Source organism: Leucopleurus acutus (genome assembly GCF_964270905.1).
Source record: "Leucopleurus acutus genome assembly, chromosome: 12".
Taxonomy (NCBI): domain Eukaryota; kingdom Metazoa; phylum Chordata; class Mammalia; order Artiodactyla; family Delphinidae; genus Leucopleurus; species Leucopleurus acutus.
The window spans coordinates 76,915,275-76,931,495 of record NC_139154.1 but is presented as its reverse complement, the minus strand read 5'-3'; the positions used below and the strand labels follow the sequence as shown (position 1 = coordinate 76,931,495).

Below are 16,221 nucleotides of genomic sequence, written 5' to 3'. Positions count from 1 at the left end.
GGTAACTGGCTTTCAATATGGAAGGAACCTCAACCCCTATCTCACACCATACCCAACTGATTTGACATGGCTCATAGACCCAAATATGAAAGCTAAAACTATAAGCCTTCTAAAAAAGTATATAGCAAAATAACTGTGACCTTGAGGTAGGCAAAGATTTCTTTACAGAAAAAAATAATAAATTGATAAATTGAATTTCAAATAAAAACAAATACTTCCTGCTCATCAAAGACACTGTGAAGTAAATGAATAGGCAGGCTGCACACTAGGAGAACATATCTACAATGTAGACATTGGACAGGAGACTTATATGTGGAATATATAGAGAATTCCTACAAGTTAATAATAGAAAGACAATCATTCAAATAAAAATGGATAAAACTTGAAAAGACACTTCACAAAAGAAGGTATATGAATGGGCAGTCAGCAAAGGAAAAGGTGCTCACAATTATTGGTCATCAGATAAAGATAACTGGAATCACCACGAGATACTAATATACACACGTTGACTAAAATTAAGACTGACAAACACCAAATAGTGGGGAGGAGGTGGAATGACTGGAACTCACATACGTTACTGATGGGAGTATAAAGTGGGAAGTATTTGTCAGCTTTTTATAATGTTGAACATACATCTGCCCCATGACCCAGCAATTCCACTTCTCAGGACAAACAAAACACATCCATAAAAGGACTTGTGTCAGAATATTCAGAGCGGCTATATTCATGGTGGCTTGAGACACGGGCAGCCCAGGTACCCACTAATAGGAGAATGGATATGCAAATTATGGTGTAGTTATACAATGGAGGGTTGAAAAAGAGCACTCAAGAATATCTAAATTTTGTCACCAAGCAATATTTGTCTTCAATTTTATAAATGGGAACTATAAAATGTGTCCTCTTGAAGTAGATTCCTTTGTATCAATTTGAAAATAAAAAGGAAATGATGCTACTGTGGTTTTATAACAGAATAAATGCAAGAGATTCCTATTAGTATGAAAAAAAGCATTTTTCTCTCTAGATAAACTTGTATGCTTGCTAGTTAGATGAGAAATGCCTAACTTGTAGGCTTCTAATTTTTGCCTTGGCTGCCAGGAAGTTCAGAGCTAAATTCAGTGCTCAGTTTAATGATTAACATCTCAGCTGCCTGATTAACCAATTGTTTTTTTTTGGGGGGGGGGGCATGGGGGGAGATAGAAGATGGGGGCATTATCTTGTTCCATATTGTAAGCTACCTGAAACCATTTGGAAAATGACGTTGAAATCATATAAAATGTTAGCCATTTTGAGAAAAATTTTTTTTCACTGCAGATATAAATACCTTGTATGCTTCTCCTTGTCAAAAAAGGTTAAATTAGGAAAGACTTTTGCTGTTGCTTGAATAAGGCATCTGCTAAAGGTGAGTCACTAACCAAACAAATGATCGGATGATACAGAAGTCCGTCATTTTGAAATACAACCACAGTGACAGGGACCCTCTCACATCTGTTTATGAGTTAGACTGGAGGAGCCAACGTAACAGTATGGAATACGGTGAGTCCCTCATGGATCGTAGACAGCATAACAAATTCAAGTGCACTTCGTTAGATTCTCGGGCTAAAGAAAGAAATCAGATCTGCACGCAAGTGTGCTCACTGTCATTCTGTTTCTATGATAACTGGTTTTGGCTGCTTTGATTTTATCCACTGGATAGGATGTTTTCTGTCCTTTCTCATTTAACAAAACTGTACAACCTTGGCCCTCAGGAGAAAAATAAAAGTCTTTATTCCCAAAGGGCATATTCTAATGTAATATTAAGGGAAACAACAACAAAACGCCTCTCACCTGTGCTGTTTCACTGTTGAACAACCCAGTCAGCTTCTCCTCCTCTTGCACTTTTCTCCACGTTGCACGGGACTCAGCACTTTTCTCACTGTGGCCTTTTTTTTCTAGTAACCTATTTTGCATCTGATTGACTTGCTTTGTTGCAGCCTTTTGTGAATCAACCTGTTGATACAGAGTAAGTAGTAATATATAAGGAAAACTTCTGACACTTGTAAAAAAAAAAAAATGCATTCATGTCCAGATTCTTGAAAATTTTATACTTGCCAAGCTTTGAAAAAAGGAAGAAATAAGGAGGAAACCAACAAATGGAAATTACAGAAAAGTACAGTAGTTGGCAAGATTCAGGCCTCTTCTCCTCAATAGGACAAGACCAATAAAAATTAGTGTCACTGTCGTGCACTCTTTAGAAATTATCTCTATAGATAATTTGCTTATTGAAAACAGCATTTTTACAGAAAACTGTCACATATGAAAACTGCACATGAATTCATTATTAACCTTTGCTGGGAGTGGATCCAGGACATCTTTTTAGTTTAAATTCTTATTAATTAGAATCTTAGTTTTCTATCATTGAAGTGAGCCTAATTAATGTGGACACAATTAGGAGCTTATGGTGTTGCTTACTTTTTTATACAGGTAAGTTAACCTTTGAGCAGATGAGTAACAGTCCATGTCATCTAATACTGTGTACCAGTATCAGAGGTTAAATTCTACAACAAGCTTCCTGTCTCTGAGGTTTCTTTTTCACACCATGCTGTTATCTGGGGGATGACTGACTTCAATAACCTTGAAGTAGACACAGGGCAGATCCCACAATACAGTTGGAAGATTGAAAGCCACAGTGAAGATCCTTATGTGAAGTATTTGTTCAGCAGCTTCATGTTTACAGCAGCTGAAAGTGCCATCACCTGTTTAACCCATCATGGGTTAAATAGGGGGCAGAAGATAGGAACAGTACAAGGGGAAATAATGGAGTAGCCAGTGCCAAACTAGAGAATGAATTACATTGGCTGAGCAAGCAGAGCCTTAATTTGTAGTCTCTCAACTTTTAGCTTCTATTGCCAAGTGTGTTCACTCCTTCTCTTTAAAATATGCTGGTGTTTTGTGGCTAGGTTTAAGCTGTCACAACACCATTCTTTATTCACCCCTCCTCCTGGATTCCAGCTTCTCAAAGGATAGCAAAGCCATTGCTTCTCAGTAACCTGAAAATTGGAATTGCTTTCTGGTCACTCAGGGGTTCTTTATTTCTACCACTCAACTCTCCCCAACTCCTAGAAAAATTCATGTGTAACCACCTTCTGAGCCAGTTTTCCACTGAAGTTATCTTGGTAATAAATGCCCATCATACCACTTGTGTGAAACAAGAGTGTTTCCCAAGGCTGCTGTACATAGTTCTATCTTAATAAAACACTGGCTTGCCAGTCATTATGAAATGTGTTCTGTGACAGAAAGGATTAGTTGAGATACTGAGAATTTTAGTGTCTCCTATATGCTAGGCACTTTAGGTATAACAGTTTTTGGTCTGGGAGCCTCTGATGTACAAACAAAATTCGGTCTAATATATTCAGTCCTCTCTGAGGCCTCCTGGAAGAGACAATGCCTCCTGGATTTGCTGTCAGTTGGCTGGATGGTTAAGTTGTGCTGCCGTGAACACTTCTATCTAATAAACAAAATGATATCCAATTTATGGAAAATTTCTATTTCTAGGGAAACTTTTAAAATGGTAAGAGTGAAGTGGGATCATGAAGTCTAACCCTTAATTATGAACAGAGTAAAACTTTTTCTCAAAGATAAAAAAGTAAATATAGAAGACACTCTGGGTATCCCACATAATCAAACAGAAGGATACTATCCAAATGTGTGTCACTTTCCAGAAAGTGGCTATTCAAATAAGGTAATTTTTATTTAATTCTTCATTGGGACTTCATACTGTTCTGCAAAATAAGGAATACTTTTGGACTCCTAAAATTCAGTAAGCAACAATGTGCTTATAATTAAGAATTTATATTCTTTTTCTCATACAGAAAAGAAATATGAAGACAACTTTAATAGAATTATTTTGAGAATTAAAGCTCAAGTAAGAATTCTGTAAGCTTTTAAGTTCAATACAAAGATTACTACTACCAGTAATAATCTATTCACCCCTGGATTTGCTATACGAACCTCAGATTCCGGGTGAATGAAGAAACAAACTTTTTCTTGTCTGAAATGTAGGATAGCTTGAACATTTTAACTGACCTACAGCTACTCCTCTGCCTTAGTAAAGTGTTCAGGAAGGATGAGTGGCTCACTGTGCTCAGGTGTCTATAAAATTACAAAATGGATTCACGCATCAGAATAAGGAGGGAGATATTGGTAAACTGATAAAAGGATCCACTACTGGCTCTTGAGGAAATGGCTTACTCAAGGGTTGAATTGAGGCCTCCTGTAATGCTGGTTTCTAGCTTGGCTTTAGCATTGTCATCCAGGAATTCTGGAGCTTTAGCTCACCTCAATAAGCATTCTTACTGAATATGGTTTCCTTCAGTGAATTTTGGACATTACATCCCAATGGATGGCATAAATAGACTGAGGTAGCCCTGATGATAAGATTCTTCTAATATGACAATGCCAGAGCCTTCAGAACTACTAGAGAGTAATATCAGCTATACATAGTATCATTTTGATTAAGGCAAATGTCCCAAAAGATTTGCTTTTCAGGAAAAAATATCAACATCTCTACTACCTTGACAAAAAGTTCATTTCCAATTTAACTCCAGTAACAGTATTTGAGGACTTCAAGAAGAAGGTTCAGCTTATAGGGAACAGTTTATGATGCCTAGTAAAACCCAGTATTGGATAAATCCCTCTGGGTTTTTTTTGCAAAAAGATGCTGTAAGTTTGCTGAGATTCTTATGGTGATGTGCTATTTTATAATACCTAACCAAAACATATTTTTGTTATAGCTACTAAATTTAAAAGGCACAAACCACTTATACTGAGGGAAATAACACTTAAAAAATTAAACATTCATAACTTTCCTTTGAATACTGAATCATAGAAACATTTTATTTATCTAACTATATATGTTTCCTGGTCCACTGACTTCTTTTTAAGTATCTTTATCCAAAAATTACAAGTCCAGAGTTCATTATTTATTTTGTTAAATAATTAGATCCATGTATAAGTAACAAGAAATATCTTTAGCTACTAATGAGGGGATTCTATCTAAAAAGAGAGAAATTTGGGGCCATGTGACTGATATTCATTCTGGACTTAAAAATGATTTTTGTTATGGAAGCAATCAACTGTGGAAACGATCCTTGATCATTTAGGAAAACTGAGTTCAGGACAGTTTACATTATCATACTGTGCTTTTGATCATTTTCAAGTTTGGTTTTTGCAGTATTTCAAAATCTGTCAACTTAATTTAAAAATAAAAAATTTAAGGTGTGGTCACATATGGTGAACCTATATAATTATCAAATATATTAGTGTACTCAAAATACTACAGAAATGAAGTCATTATTCAGTAAATATTGATCTGCTATGAAATATATCCCCGATTCATCTTAATGTCTATATACTGAGGCTGATCATATTGTTAACAGAAATTAGCTAAAGTCTTAAGAATGCATATTATTCTTAGTGTTTTCTTTTTACTCATAATCAAAGTGCTCTAATCAAAAGGGAAGAATAGAATATTTTTGATTGAGGCTCACTGGAAAAAAATGTTTTATGTTCTATCTCTGCATATAAAAATGGTTTCACCACAAACATCCTTTGAATTTGATGAAACTGAAAATTCTGGTGGGTAATAATTAGAATTTTATATCAGAGGATATAGCTATCAGTTTTTTAAATGGCTTCTTTTATATTTCAATTAAGTTTATGCAACTGAAAAACTACAAAAAAGGAAAAAATCTACTTAAATTAGTGTAGATTAAGTGCTGGCTGTTACTGCAAGGGAAATACTACGTCAAGGAAAATGGCTCTTTGTTTTGTTGCAAAAGTGGTAAAAACACAAAAGTCAATAAAACTGTTAAAATAAGTCTCAGTAATTACCAAGATCAAAATGCAGTGGCTTTTTATTAAACATGAACTTTTGTTCTGCCTTCTGCAATACGTAAATAGTGCTGACAATTGGTTTGTGAGGCACTTGCTACAATAAAATGTAATTGTATCATGAGAGAAAGGTGACAATCAGGAGATCATGAAAAAATTACATATTCTCACTGGTAGTTAATTAGCCATGCAAAACCTCCTCAAACAGATATTCTCTTCTATTAGGAATGATTACTATGCAGGCCTACAGATGTCAATACCACAGTCATTCAAATACTTCTTTCCCTACTAATTGAAGGTTGTAAAGCTCTGGTGCCAAGGTTTTGCTTCCAAAGAGCTAATTTATGACTAGAAGGATATTTTATGTCTTCAGTTGCAGCAGCTACAAAATTCAGCAAATCAGAACCATCTGTGCACTGATACTTGACTCACCATTCATCTAGCAGCCTATCAGTCACATTAGTTTGCATCCTGCATTCTTGGCTCATGAATACTTGTGATGATCCAAAGTTCACAAGAAATATTAAAAATGAATGACATCCTGACCCTACCTTAATGTACATGCATCAGGAAACAAAGCCCTCCATTTTTTTTTTTTTTCTTTTTTGCACATGGGCAGCATCAAGTCAGGATTAGACATTTAGTTGCCTGTCCAGTAATGTTGCTGATAGCAGTCTCAAGGCTTCTCCCACCTTCTTAAAAAATGTTTCAAGTTCTAATTCTTTTGTGTTGTTTCCAGTTCTAATTTTTTTTAAAAATGTTGCTGTGAGGGAGTCAGTTGGAAGATAAAGTGGAAGGTGTAACTTTAAAACATAACTTTTTGCAAAAAAGAATTGTTTCTATAGATTGAAGAATCAGCACATACAAATATTCTGGTAAAATTTAAGAATATTATTACCACCACCAAATTATGGCCAAGAGTAAGCAAAAACAGAGGGATGACTAAAGAAAATCTGAAGAAAAGCAGCAAAAAAGGTTTCCATGAATAAAGCTGGATTCGCCTTTAATATCTTATCCTAGTCCTATCTCTATGACATCAGTGACTGCTTTATTTCTTTAATAATACACAACAGGCCACAGATCCTACTATTTTTCTCTTGAAGACAACAAGTCAAAGGAACCTTCAGTAAAATTTCTCGGAGCTCAGGGGATATAAGAATTAGATATAAGTAAGAAACAGGACTGTCAGACTCATTTTGACACCTAAAACAACTTCATTTGGTACATAAGCTTCACAGAAGGTCATCACTGGATTCCAGGGACTGTTACTTACCTTTTGATTAGTTGGAGTATGCACATTTAAGCTCTCTCCTTTAGGGGAAAATTCCAGTGGTCCTAAAGGTATTCCACTTGGGTTCAGAATTTTCTTGAGCATTTGATAGTTTGGCTTTTCATCATATGCTAAATTATGAGCACATACCAAATACTGGGCTATTTCACCTGTGAAGTATTAAATTTTTTTAATGTCATTCATAATGGGAAAAAATTTCAAAACTCCAATATTCTCAAAATCTCTGTTGTTTTTCTCTTACACAAGCAAGTGCACGCACACACATACACCCCCTTCAAAGAAACTAAGAATGAACAGTTCAACAGGAAAGTACTCTTTAAATGATATCCAAAAATGACTGAAATCTAGTGACCTACAGATTGGACAAGATGGGAGAAACTAGTGGGTTTGTTTTTTTTTTTTAACATATCTTTGTTGATATGTTTACAATTCACTCATCAAAAGAAGCAAATTTTTAAAATTATAGTTAGTGATTTTGATTTATAGGATGCAACTACTAAGAACTACATGAATAATATAACAGAACCAGCCATGCTTCACACTTTTTTTCTGAAATTTTAAAAATTCAGTTAAAAATACATTTTTTGAAGTTTTAAAAATTCAGTTAAAAATGTAAACAAACAAAAATACCAAACAAAAAATACTATAAACGTCCTTACTTTAAAGGAAGAAATCATTGCAAATTGTAATTAAGGCTTTGATTTTGAGACTACAACAGTTCATTTAGAAATGACCTTGAATTCTACAGTTTTAGCCATGACTGACTTTAGAATTTGCCGAACCTCGCTCAAGTCCTGCATACCTAGCTAGCCCAGTGCAATCATGGCATAGCCTTTCTGATTTAGAGCACAAGGATGAGAAGTTGCCACCTTTTAATTTTTCTCTTCCCTAGAATGGTATAGTAACCTCCCCACAAAAAAAGTTATGAACTACAAACTTTGAAATACAGTACAAGTAGAGTCAGTAACCAAAAATTAGAAATATAGCCACTTTACAACAAATGTAGTTTGCATTTTTGTTTCAGGTGGAGGGTTCAATCTGAGATATAAGTGATAATACCATACACTGTTTAAAAACTGGCATATTTTCATTTGTTAACAGAGATGTTTATACTCCATAAACTAGTTTTTCAAGCCTTTCCTCTTCAAAAACTTATTACTGACCCAGACACAAGTACCTCTTACTTTCTCACTAAGTTGTTTATATCCTATGGTGGGGAAATTGGGGAAGCTTCGTGGCTTGGCAGAACTGACTTCCTAAATCTTTGCTCCCTTCCAGGCCTACCTCCTTTCAAGTGGGGAACTGCACAGACACTGGGTTTCACTCCCTACAGGGAAAAATTCCAAAAGGAATAGTCATTCTCTCCCCCCCCCACCCCGGCACCAAGGAACGTCAGAGAGTGACCATTTTACACTGTATTGTCCACAACTATTTTCCAGGAACATAAGGCTATTGCAGCTAAAATGGAAACTCTTGGCTCCAGAGTTTTTTGGATACTGTGGCAATTCTGCAACCTTTTTTCCTCTCTAATGTATAAGATGTCAAATTCTGTTATCTAGCACTCGCTCGACCAGATCTCTGTAACTAGGAAGTGCTGCAGCTTCATCACATTTATAACTCATGTTTCCAGAAGCCCTTTGGGGGGGCATCCAATTCTTGAAGAGATGATCCAAAAGAAAAAAGATTAACTTACATCCACTACCATTTTAATATGAATATTCTGTTGTTCTTTGTTCAAGATTGGTAAGCCCAGTTTGGTATATATTACAATTCTATTAACCAGAATATCCCAAATGAATAAGAGAGCTGAATATGTTGGGGACACTTTTCACAAATCACTGTTAGAAGACAATGGGAGACTCCTGGCACTCCACCAGCTGACAGTAGCTGTGCTGCAAAGCCTTCATGGGTCTGGGGTTTGAAAAAATGAGGTCCCAGTGAGGTAGGAGAGGGAGAAAAAGAAAAGAGCCACCTCTGTTATGAATATATTATGATAAACCTGACGCTTAGATGATTGTGATATAGTACTGGTTTAAATGTTAGCCTTTCAAGATCTGGATTTATTATATTAAGTACACCTTTTAATTTACTAGCATATTTCCAGAGTTATAAAACAAATGCTTTGAGCAGTATGAAATTATGATATTCTTGAATCATCTGCTTTTTAAGCTAGTGAAATATTAAGTATCATTACTATTGTTTCAAGAGATAGAAACTTTTGAAACTATTATTGATATTATTACACTGAATTGGACATGCATGTTGCAAACTTCTCAGCTGTTTTCATAAAATGTCTTAGTAATAAACCTTTTGTAAATCGGATTAATTCTCATGCTAGGAATACCCACTCTCCTAAGCATAACCAACTAACTTGAGAGACCTTCAGTTAATAATAAAGTTTCAACATTTTGTGCTTTAGAAATAGAAATCTGCATTTTATAAAAGAATAGTATAGACCCAAACAAATGGTTTGTACCGAAAAAGAGGAGCCTGGCACTCCTCCCACCATTTCTCGTACCACTCAAATATTATATTTAGCAATAGCAGTGTCCCAGAAATATACACTGGTCCATAAGCATTTATTGTGTACAATCCAGGGCACATGGGCTTTCTTTCCTAATCCTAAACTGAACAGTTACCTTTTGTGCATGAGAGACAAGAAAGAGATACACAATTTAAAAAAAATTTTAACATCTCCTCACCTCTCTTTTTGCTGTCCTGTCGAGTAAAATGAAAGCTGTGTGACTTGGTAAAAATGCCAATAAGAATATTAGCCAGAAAGGAATACTGGCATATTGACTGAGTTACTCAGTGCAGTTACATAAATGAAAAGTTTTCATCTTTCAACCCATCCCCCAAAATGAGAATACTACTCTCCCGTTTGCCTCCCTCCATCAGAAGGAAAGAGACAACAGAGGGTGGGAAGCAGAAGACTCATACTGGGTAGACTTGTGGGATTTGGGAAATGGAGGTGGGAAAACAGAACTGGTCTGTTCATTTCCTAAGGAAATGAAAATTTTGGTTTCTGGTCAAAGAAGGGCTGTAAGTATAAGTTTAAGATGATTTAACTCTACTTTTAAACTCTCATGTGGAAACTGATACTATTTGACCTTATCTAGACACTCAGCGTACATATTTACTTTCATAAGTCAGCTAAAAGCTAACTTCGAAGTTGCCCGGTAGAAACAGAGATCAAGATTCACTCTGCCTGTCGTCTTGGAGAGAAAGCAAGCCGGACAGCAGAAGCAGGCTCTGCTCTGTGAGGCAGTCTAACTCGGTGGTTAACTCGGTGCTGAACAATGTGCCATGCAGCACTTGGGTAATTCTGAATTGCCTTACTATTTTTACTGATAGTACTACCAATTAAAGAATTCCGAAATGGTCTATACTAACATGAAAGAGAAACCTGTTCACTGAAATATACTCCGAATCCCAAGGTCATATGCCTTGCCAATCCAAAAATTTTTTCTGGCTGTTGAGTCAGACTATAACCCAAGTCTAAACAGCATTCAAGTGTTTAATGGTTTGGTTTTTTAAATTATTAATTGAAAGTAGTCTTTCCTTAGATCAACTTTCTCTTCTTTCAGCAACACACATAGGAACAAAAACAGAAAGTCCACTCTGGAGATACCAGATACAGTTGACCATTAAACCTGTGCATGATTCCCCAAATATACATCTAAAAGACAGCAATGCCATCAGCAGAGCCCAGAATGCTGCCTGCATATTTTCTTGCAGCATTCTTGTGTCCTGATGAAAAGAGGATCTAAACAATCTCTTCTCTAGCAACGTATCTGTAACCCTGGAGAGTTTCTTCCCATCACTATGGGAATGGGACTGGGTGCAGCAAAAGCTACAAAACAAGAGTGACAAATGTGGTGAGCTGTAAATCATATAGGAGAAGGCAGAAGTTATCACCTGACTTACAGCAACTGCTTCCGGAAGGAGCCCATTTAAGCACCGACTCAGGCAGCTCATCCAACAGACTAAAACAAAACAGAGTAACACACAGTGAATTTGTTTGCAATCCTGTGATTTACTGTTTTGATTAGAAAACAAAACTCTGTGGGTCACCAGTAATGTGACTTTCCATACTTTTTTTTTTTCCACCCACCTGTAATGGGTAAGAGGGTAAGTGGATGGGGGAGATCCCTCCAATCTCACTGATCGATTTTATATCAATCACCTAGAAACTAAATGTAGAACTACAGTATAAATGCTTTAATACAAGGTCTGTATGTGTAGAAATGTAGAAGTAGGGATACATGATTTTTTTAAAAAAAAACCTTAAGAAAAAAATACATAGAAAAATGTTATCTGGATTTTCAGGATATTTTTCCTCAAGTACTCAGCACTGGGGAGGGGCAAATTATTTAATATTTTATGTATATTGTTCTCAATTGGGCAGTTGCTTTATGCTATGCCATGATTAAACAGGTTAACAAGAAATATCCAAAAAACAAAACAAAAAACCCATTATTCTAACACTTTCCAGTGTTTTAGACTGAACAAGTACAAATCTCTTAAGTTGCTTCAGCCACAAATATATAAACATTCAACTAAAATTACTGATATGAATGTTTGATTCACAAACTCAGGCATAGGCAGAATTGCAACAATAAATGCACTGATCTAATATTACCCTATGTTAGGAAAATAAAGGGCATATGGGATACAGTATTATGGTTAAATATACAAGCCTGCCCTTATGGGGAAATTCAGCGTTATGCCTTCTCAGCAAGTTGAATAAATTATGATTATGTATTATATAAAAAGTTTGAACATGTCATATATATATAAGATATATATCTGTACGTATCTTAATTATACATATGTCTTAATTATAAACTTCATAATACAATATTAGCTTTACTGGTCAATAGGTTTATATTAGTAATCAGGTCAAAATGAATATATTAATATATGCAAGGGGCCCCAAAATACAAATGGAGATTATGTTTATTAGCATTATATTTTATTATTTATGTAATACCCTATTATATTCAAATATATACATGTAGGTATATTCATTAGAGACATATACAATGAAGGCATCTATATATGCATATTGATAAAAGACTAAAATAATATTAGTAAGTCTTATTAAAAGAAAAACATAGGATCATTGGAATTAAAATGTTAGTCTTTTAAATAAACTATTTTATTCAAATTAGGTAAACTGAGGTAGAAAATTGGAAACCAAGCCTTTATATATGCCCATTGCTGTCCTTTGACTTGACCCATATATTGAAAAATGTTAGTCACCTGAGGGTTATATGGACACATCAGTCACCGCAGTAAGTAACTGATTAGACAGTTCTAATACTGACATATAAATGTGTTAGTTTTGGGAAAGGGACTAGGATGCTCAAGATTCCAAGTGGAGAAATATTTCATACAATATATGTCAGTATTTACCAATGTAGTCTGCATTATTTTGTATCTGCAGGCTAGCTTTCCTCTCTATTAAGAACTGATACCACACTGAATTAGAAAGACTCATTTCTATGGATCAGCTAGCTACCCCTTTTTAAACTTCTGTTGTGACTTGCCCTATTAAAATACAGCTGCTTTTTCCAATTGCGATATTGTATCTGTGGATAACTACTGTTGAGAATATCTTGGTGCATAATGAAAACCTGGCTATGCTGTGCTACATGCAATTGACTTTTTGTTAGGCCTGATCAGTGAGAAAAACAGTAAAATAGTAACCCACTCTATTCTCAGTCTAACCTAATTCTCACCCTAATAGAGTTTAGGTGATAAAAATTGAATGTGGAATATTAAAATGTTTATGTGGCTGCAAAATGATCTCTTACATAAACACCTCATATACAAATTCTGTTTGTTTCTTCCTTAAGAAACAAAACATACACTCCCCCCAATAACAGGATTAAAAACAATGCATGTTGCTCTCACTTGAAAAATATAAGCCCTGTTTGTCCCATTTCACTTTGTTGCTTTGCGCAGTTAATATCAATCACACCAAGCTCACACTAACTCCATATACTTATACAATGCTAATCTGAAAATACTCTTCCTTGAAAATACCACCACCTAGAATCTAAGTTTTGGAAAACACCGTGTGAAGGAACAAATATTTCACTTTTTATTTTGTATTACAACTCTCATGATCTCATAGGTGTTAGCTTAATGGATTTTATGTCTGTAAGCTGTTTGGGTTTTTTAAAATATTTTTCAAATTTAAGAAATTTGCTTTGGCTATCCTATTGAATGAATAGGTTGAATGAATGAATAGGCTGAATGGCAGTCTTCTCTGAGATATTAACTCGCTTTAATGTGTCCCTTCAGACCTGGTGCTGTACATAACGGAATACTTGAAAATCTGTACTTTGTTTTAGCTGTCTGGACAGCCACAGGGTCCTCCAGGTTCTGCTCCCAGGGCAGTCTCCCACATAACCACCGCAGCAGGCAGTAGCCGAGAATTTCAAGGTCACTTCGTCTGGACAGGGCTATAGGAATAAGCATTAAGAGAGAAAGATGAGGGATAAGTCATTTTTGAGAAATAGAGAAATCATTGAATGAACTACCACTGATGAAATATGAAAAAGCCAAATGGGCGATGTGTTTTGTTTGTTCAGCTGGAGTAAAGCTTAAACGCCCAGGCGTTTGGCCCCGGTCCACAGAAAGGCAGTGACTTCTTGCTGTTCAAAGTAAGGGTCAGTTTCCTCACCTCCTCCAACTTCATCCTTCCTGAGTCTGGCCTGTCACATGAACTTGATCTCCATGGCCTCTGACATGATCCAGACAACCCATAACCTGGCACCGACACTTTCTCAAAGAGCCAAGCAGTTAAAACAAAGAAAGAAATGTCTGCAGCTCAATTGCTAACACATGTTCCAGGAAGTCCATGGGGTCTGCATTGGTCATGCAGAGACCCTTCAAGTGCAGACTAAACACTGATGGCCTTTCCTGTTCCACTCAGACTAGCAGCACTGGAAATCGGAAAATATGACGAAACTGCCATCTAGTGTACACTATTAAAAAACGGGTCTTTCTTAAGATTTTTCAATTAAATGAAAAAGCACAGGATACATACGCCTGCTGTTTTGGGTACACGGATCTAAAATTTTACAAGTATTATTTTAGATATAAGCAGTGCTAAAGCGAACTTCTGATCAAATCTCCTGAATAAAAAATATAAAGGTAAAGAAATAATGTGCATGAGGGGTGGGGTGCAGGTGGTGGGAAGTAAATTTTAAAGCCAAAGAGAGGTTTCCATAATCTAATATAAGATGGCTTTTCATAAAAAAATACAGTAAAAGAACATTTTGAGGCCACTGTAAATATCATTTATATAAAACTACAGACTAGTGCCATAGACTAATTTCATGATAATTTTCTGTATTTTTTTTTAAGTAACTGATTTCAAAAGGACAAAAATATCTAAGAAACATGTCAAATATAACAAATATTACTGAAATAATGATTACAACATTAATAAAATCCCACAAAATAAACTCATTTTTATAACCATTCCAAATTGTTATAAAACAATAGCCTGGCTCACACTTCTACCATTACTTGAATGTTCATCTGTGTAGGGATGTAAAATCTCCTAAGTGCAATACGCGGCTGTTAAACCCGCTGTAAACAGGTATCCTGGTTTTATTACCTTTCATTACATACATTCTGAAAAGTCACTCAGTAAACTTAGTTTACTTTAAAAAGTCATCTACAAAGAACAATGCTGCTAGCACATCATAACTACTTTTGGTCACCATACATAAGTTACTATAAAAGCAGAAGACAAGATTAGCTCTTACACATACTCTATCTTAACTGCTGTTAGAGTACCGGATTTATTAAAGGCCCTTCAATCAAGCAGAATGTGACAGTCCCATGGGTACTGTTTACTTTCTGCACAAGCTTCAACAATGTCCTAATGCAAGACTTGGCTCCCCTATTAAAATAAAAACACAATCTCTACCACACTGCTTTGTAGTGATTTCTTCAGTAATAAATATCCCATTAATAATGGAATGGTTCCATTTGTACAGATGTGTTCACAAATCCCTTTTCCATTATGGCAATGCCTGATTACCACCACTTAAAAAAATTCACATCCTCTAATTTTCAAAAAATTATATTCTGGCACCTGTTTGGACGACATAGGCTACACACAAGAGGCCCTCTGAGGAAAAACAATCAGAATTAAAATGGAATGAACCTTCCCAGCCACTTCCCCCAACCCCCCAACTGAGGGATTAATTGATATGAAGCTGTAAGTAATGACAAGTCATTTAGATTTCTGAAGCCAATCTTTCATAAACTGGTCTTCATTTGAAATAGCCCTTCGAGAGTTAACTTACTTCACTATCATAGTTCAGTTTTACCTAATTAAAATACAGCACCACATTTTTCAAACTTTTATTTTCTTTTACTGCATATATACATTAATAATTATTGTTAGGTAAATGTTTTACCACTCACTGTTTCCAATAAGTTCTGCAGACATACATGTAATGTTAAAAAAAAAAAATTCTATAGTCACTCTTTCCCACCATTAAACAGAGAGATGAAAGGATTAAAAATGTTTCCAAGTACACACCTTTCCCTGAAATTCCCTCTCAGGGAAACAAACTGCAAAGTGTGATGTGTTTTTGAGAAGTTAAACTCTAACACTGTACAAGCGATTATGTCTTTTCTCCATCTACTACATACAGAAGAGTAATTTTAACACTGGTTAAATTAATTAAAATATTTTGGATGACAATATTAGCATCTATGAGTGGGTATGTAATTAACACAATGAACTGATCATATATCTTTAAGTTTAAATAAAGTACATCATCAAAATATAAATGATATAACTGTTGAATCTACAAATTGAATATTTGGATATTTACTACATTATGCTACTATTTCCTGTATATTTGAAAACAATTAAATAAAATGCTGAAAATTTAAAAAAAGAATTGATCATAGTTGAGGAAGACTACTAATTAACATCTAACAATGAAAATATTTTTTAATTTGAAAGTTGAAACATATTATGGATTATTTTGGTTTTGTATAATTTGTATTTCTGTATAAGTTAT

At 35.1% G+C, this 16,221-nt stretch overlaps 1 protein-coding gene across 3 annotated transcripts in view; it reads right to left on the bottom strand.

The window, feature by feature from the left end:
- The window catches only part of VRK2 (VRK serine/threonine kinase 2), a gene marked incomplete at its 3' end in the record, with an annotated part of 96,931 nt that overhangs the window by 5,340 nt on the left and 75,370 nt on the right, over positions 1-16,221 (bottom strand). For 2 of the 3 annotated variants that reach the window (XM_082851380.1, XM_082851381.1), the window contains exons 9-12: positions 13,512-13,632; positions 11,078-11,145; positions 7,142-7,308; positions 1,825-1,986 (exon numbers count right to left, since the gene is read on the bottom strand). In XM_082851380.1, the coding sequence (XP_082707506.1) occupies positions 1,825-1,986; positions 7,142-7,308; positions 11,078-11,145; positions 13,512-13,632 (518 nt within the window). The remainder of the gene's footprint in view (positions 1-1,824; positions 1,987-7,141; positions 7,309-11,077; positions 11,146-13,511; positions 13,633-16,221) is intronic. The other variant, XM_082851382.1, reaches the window with a different exon arrangement.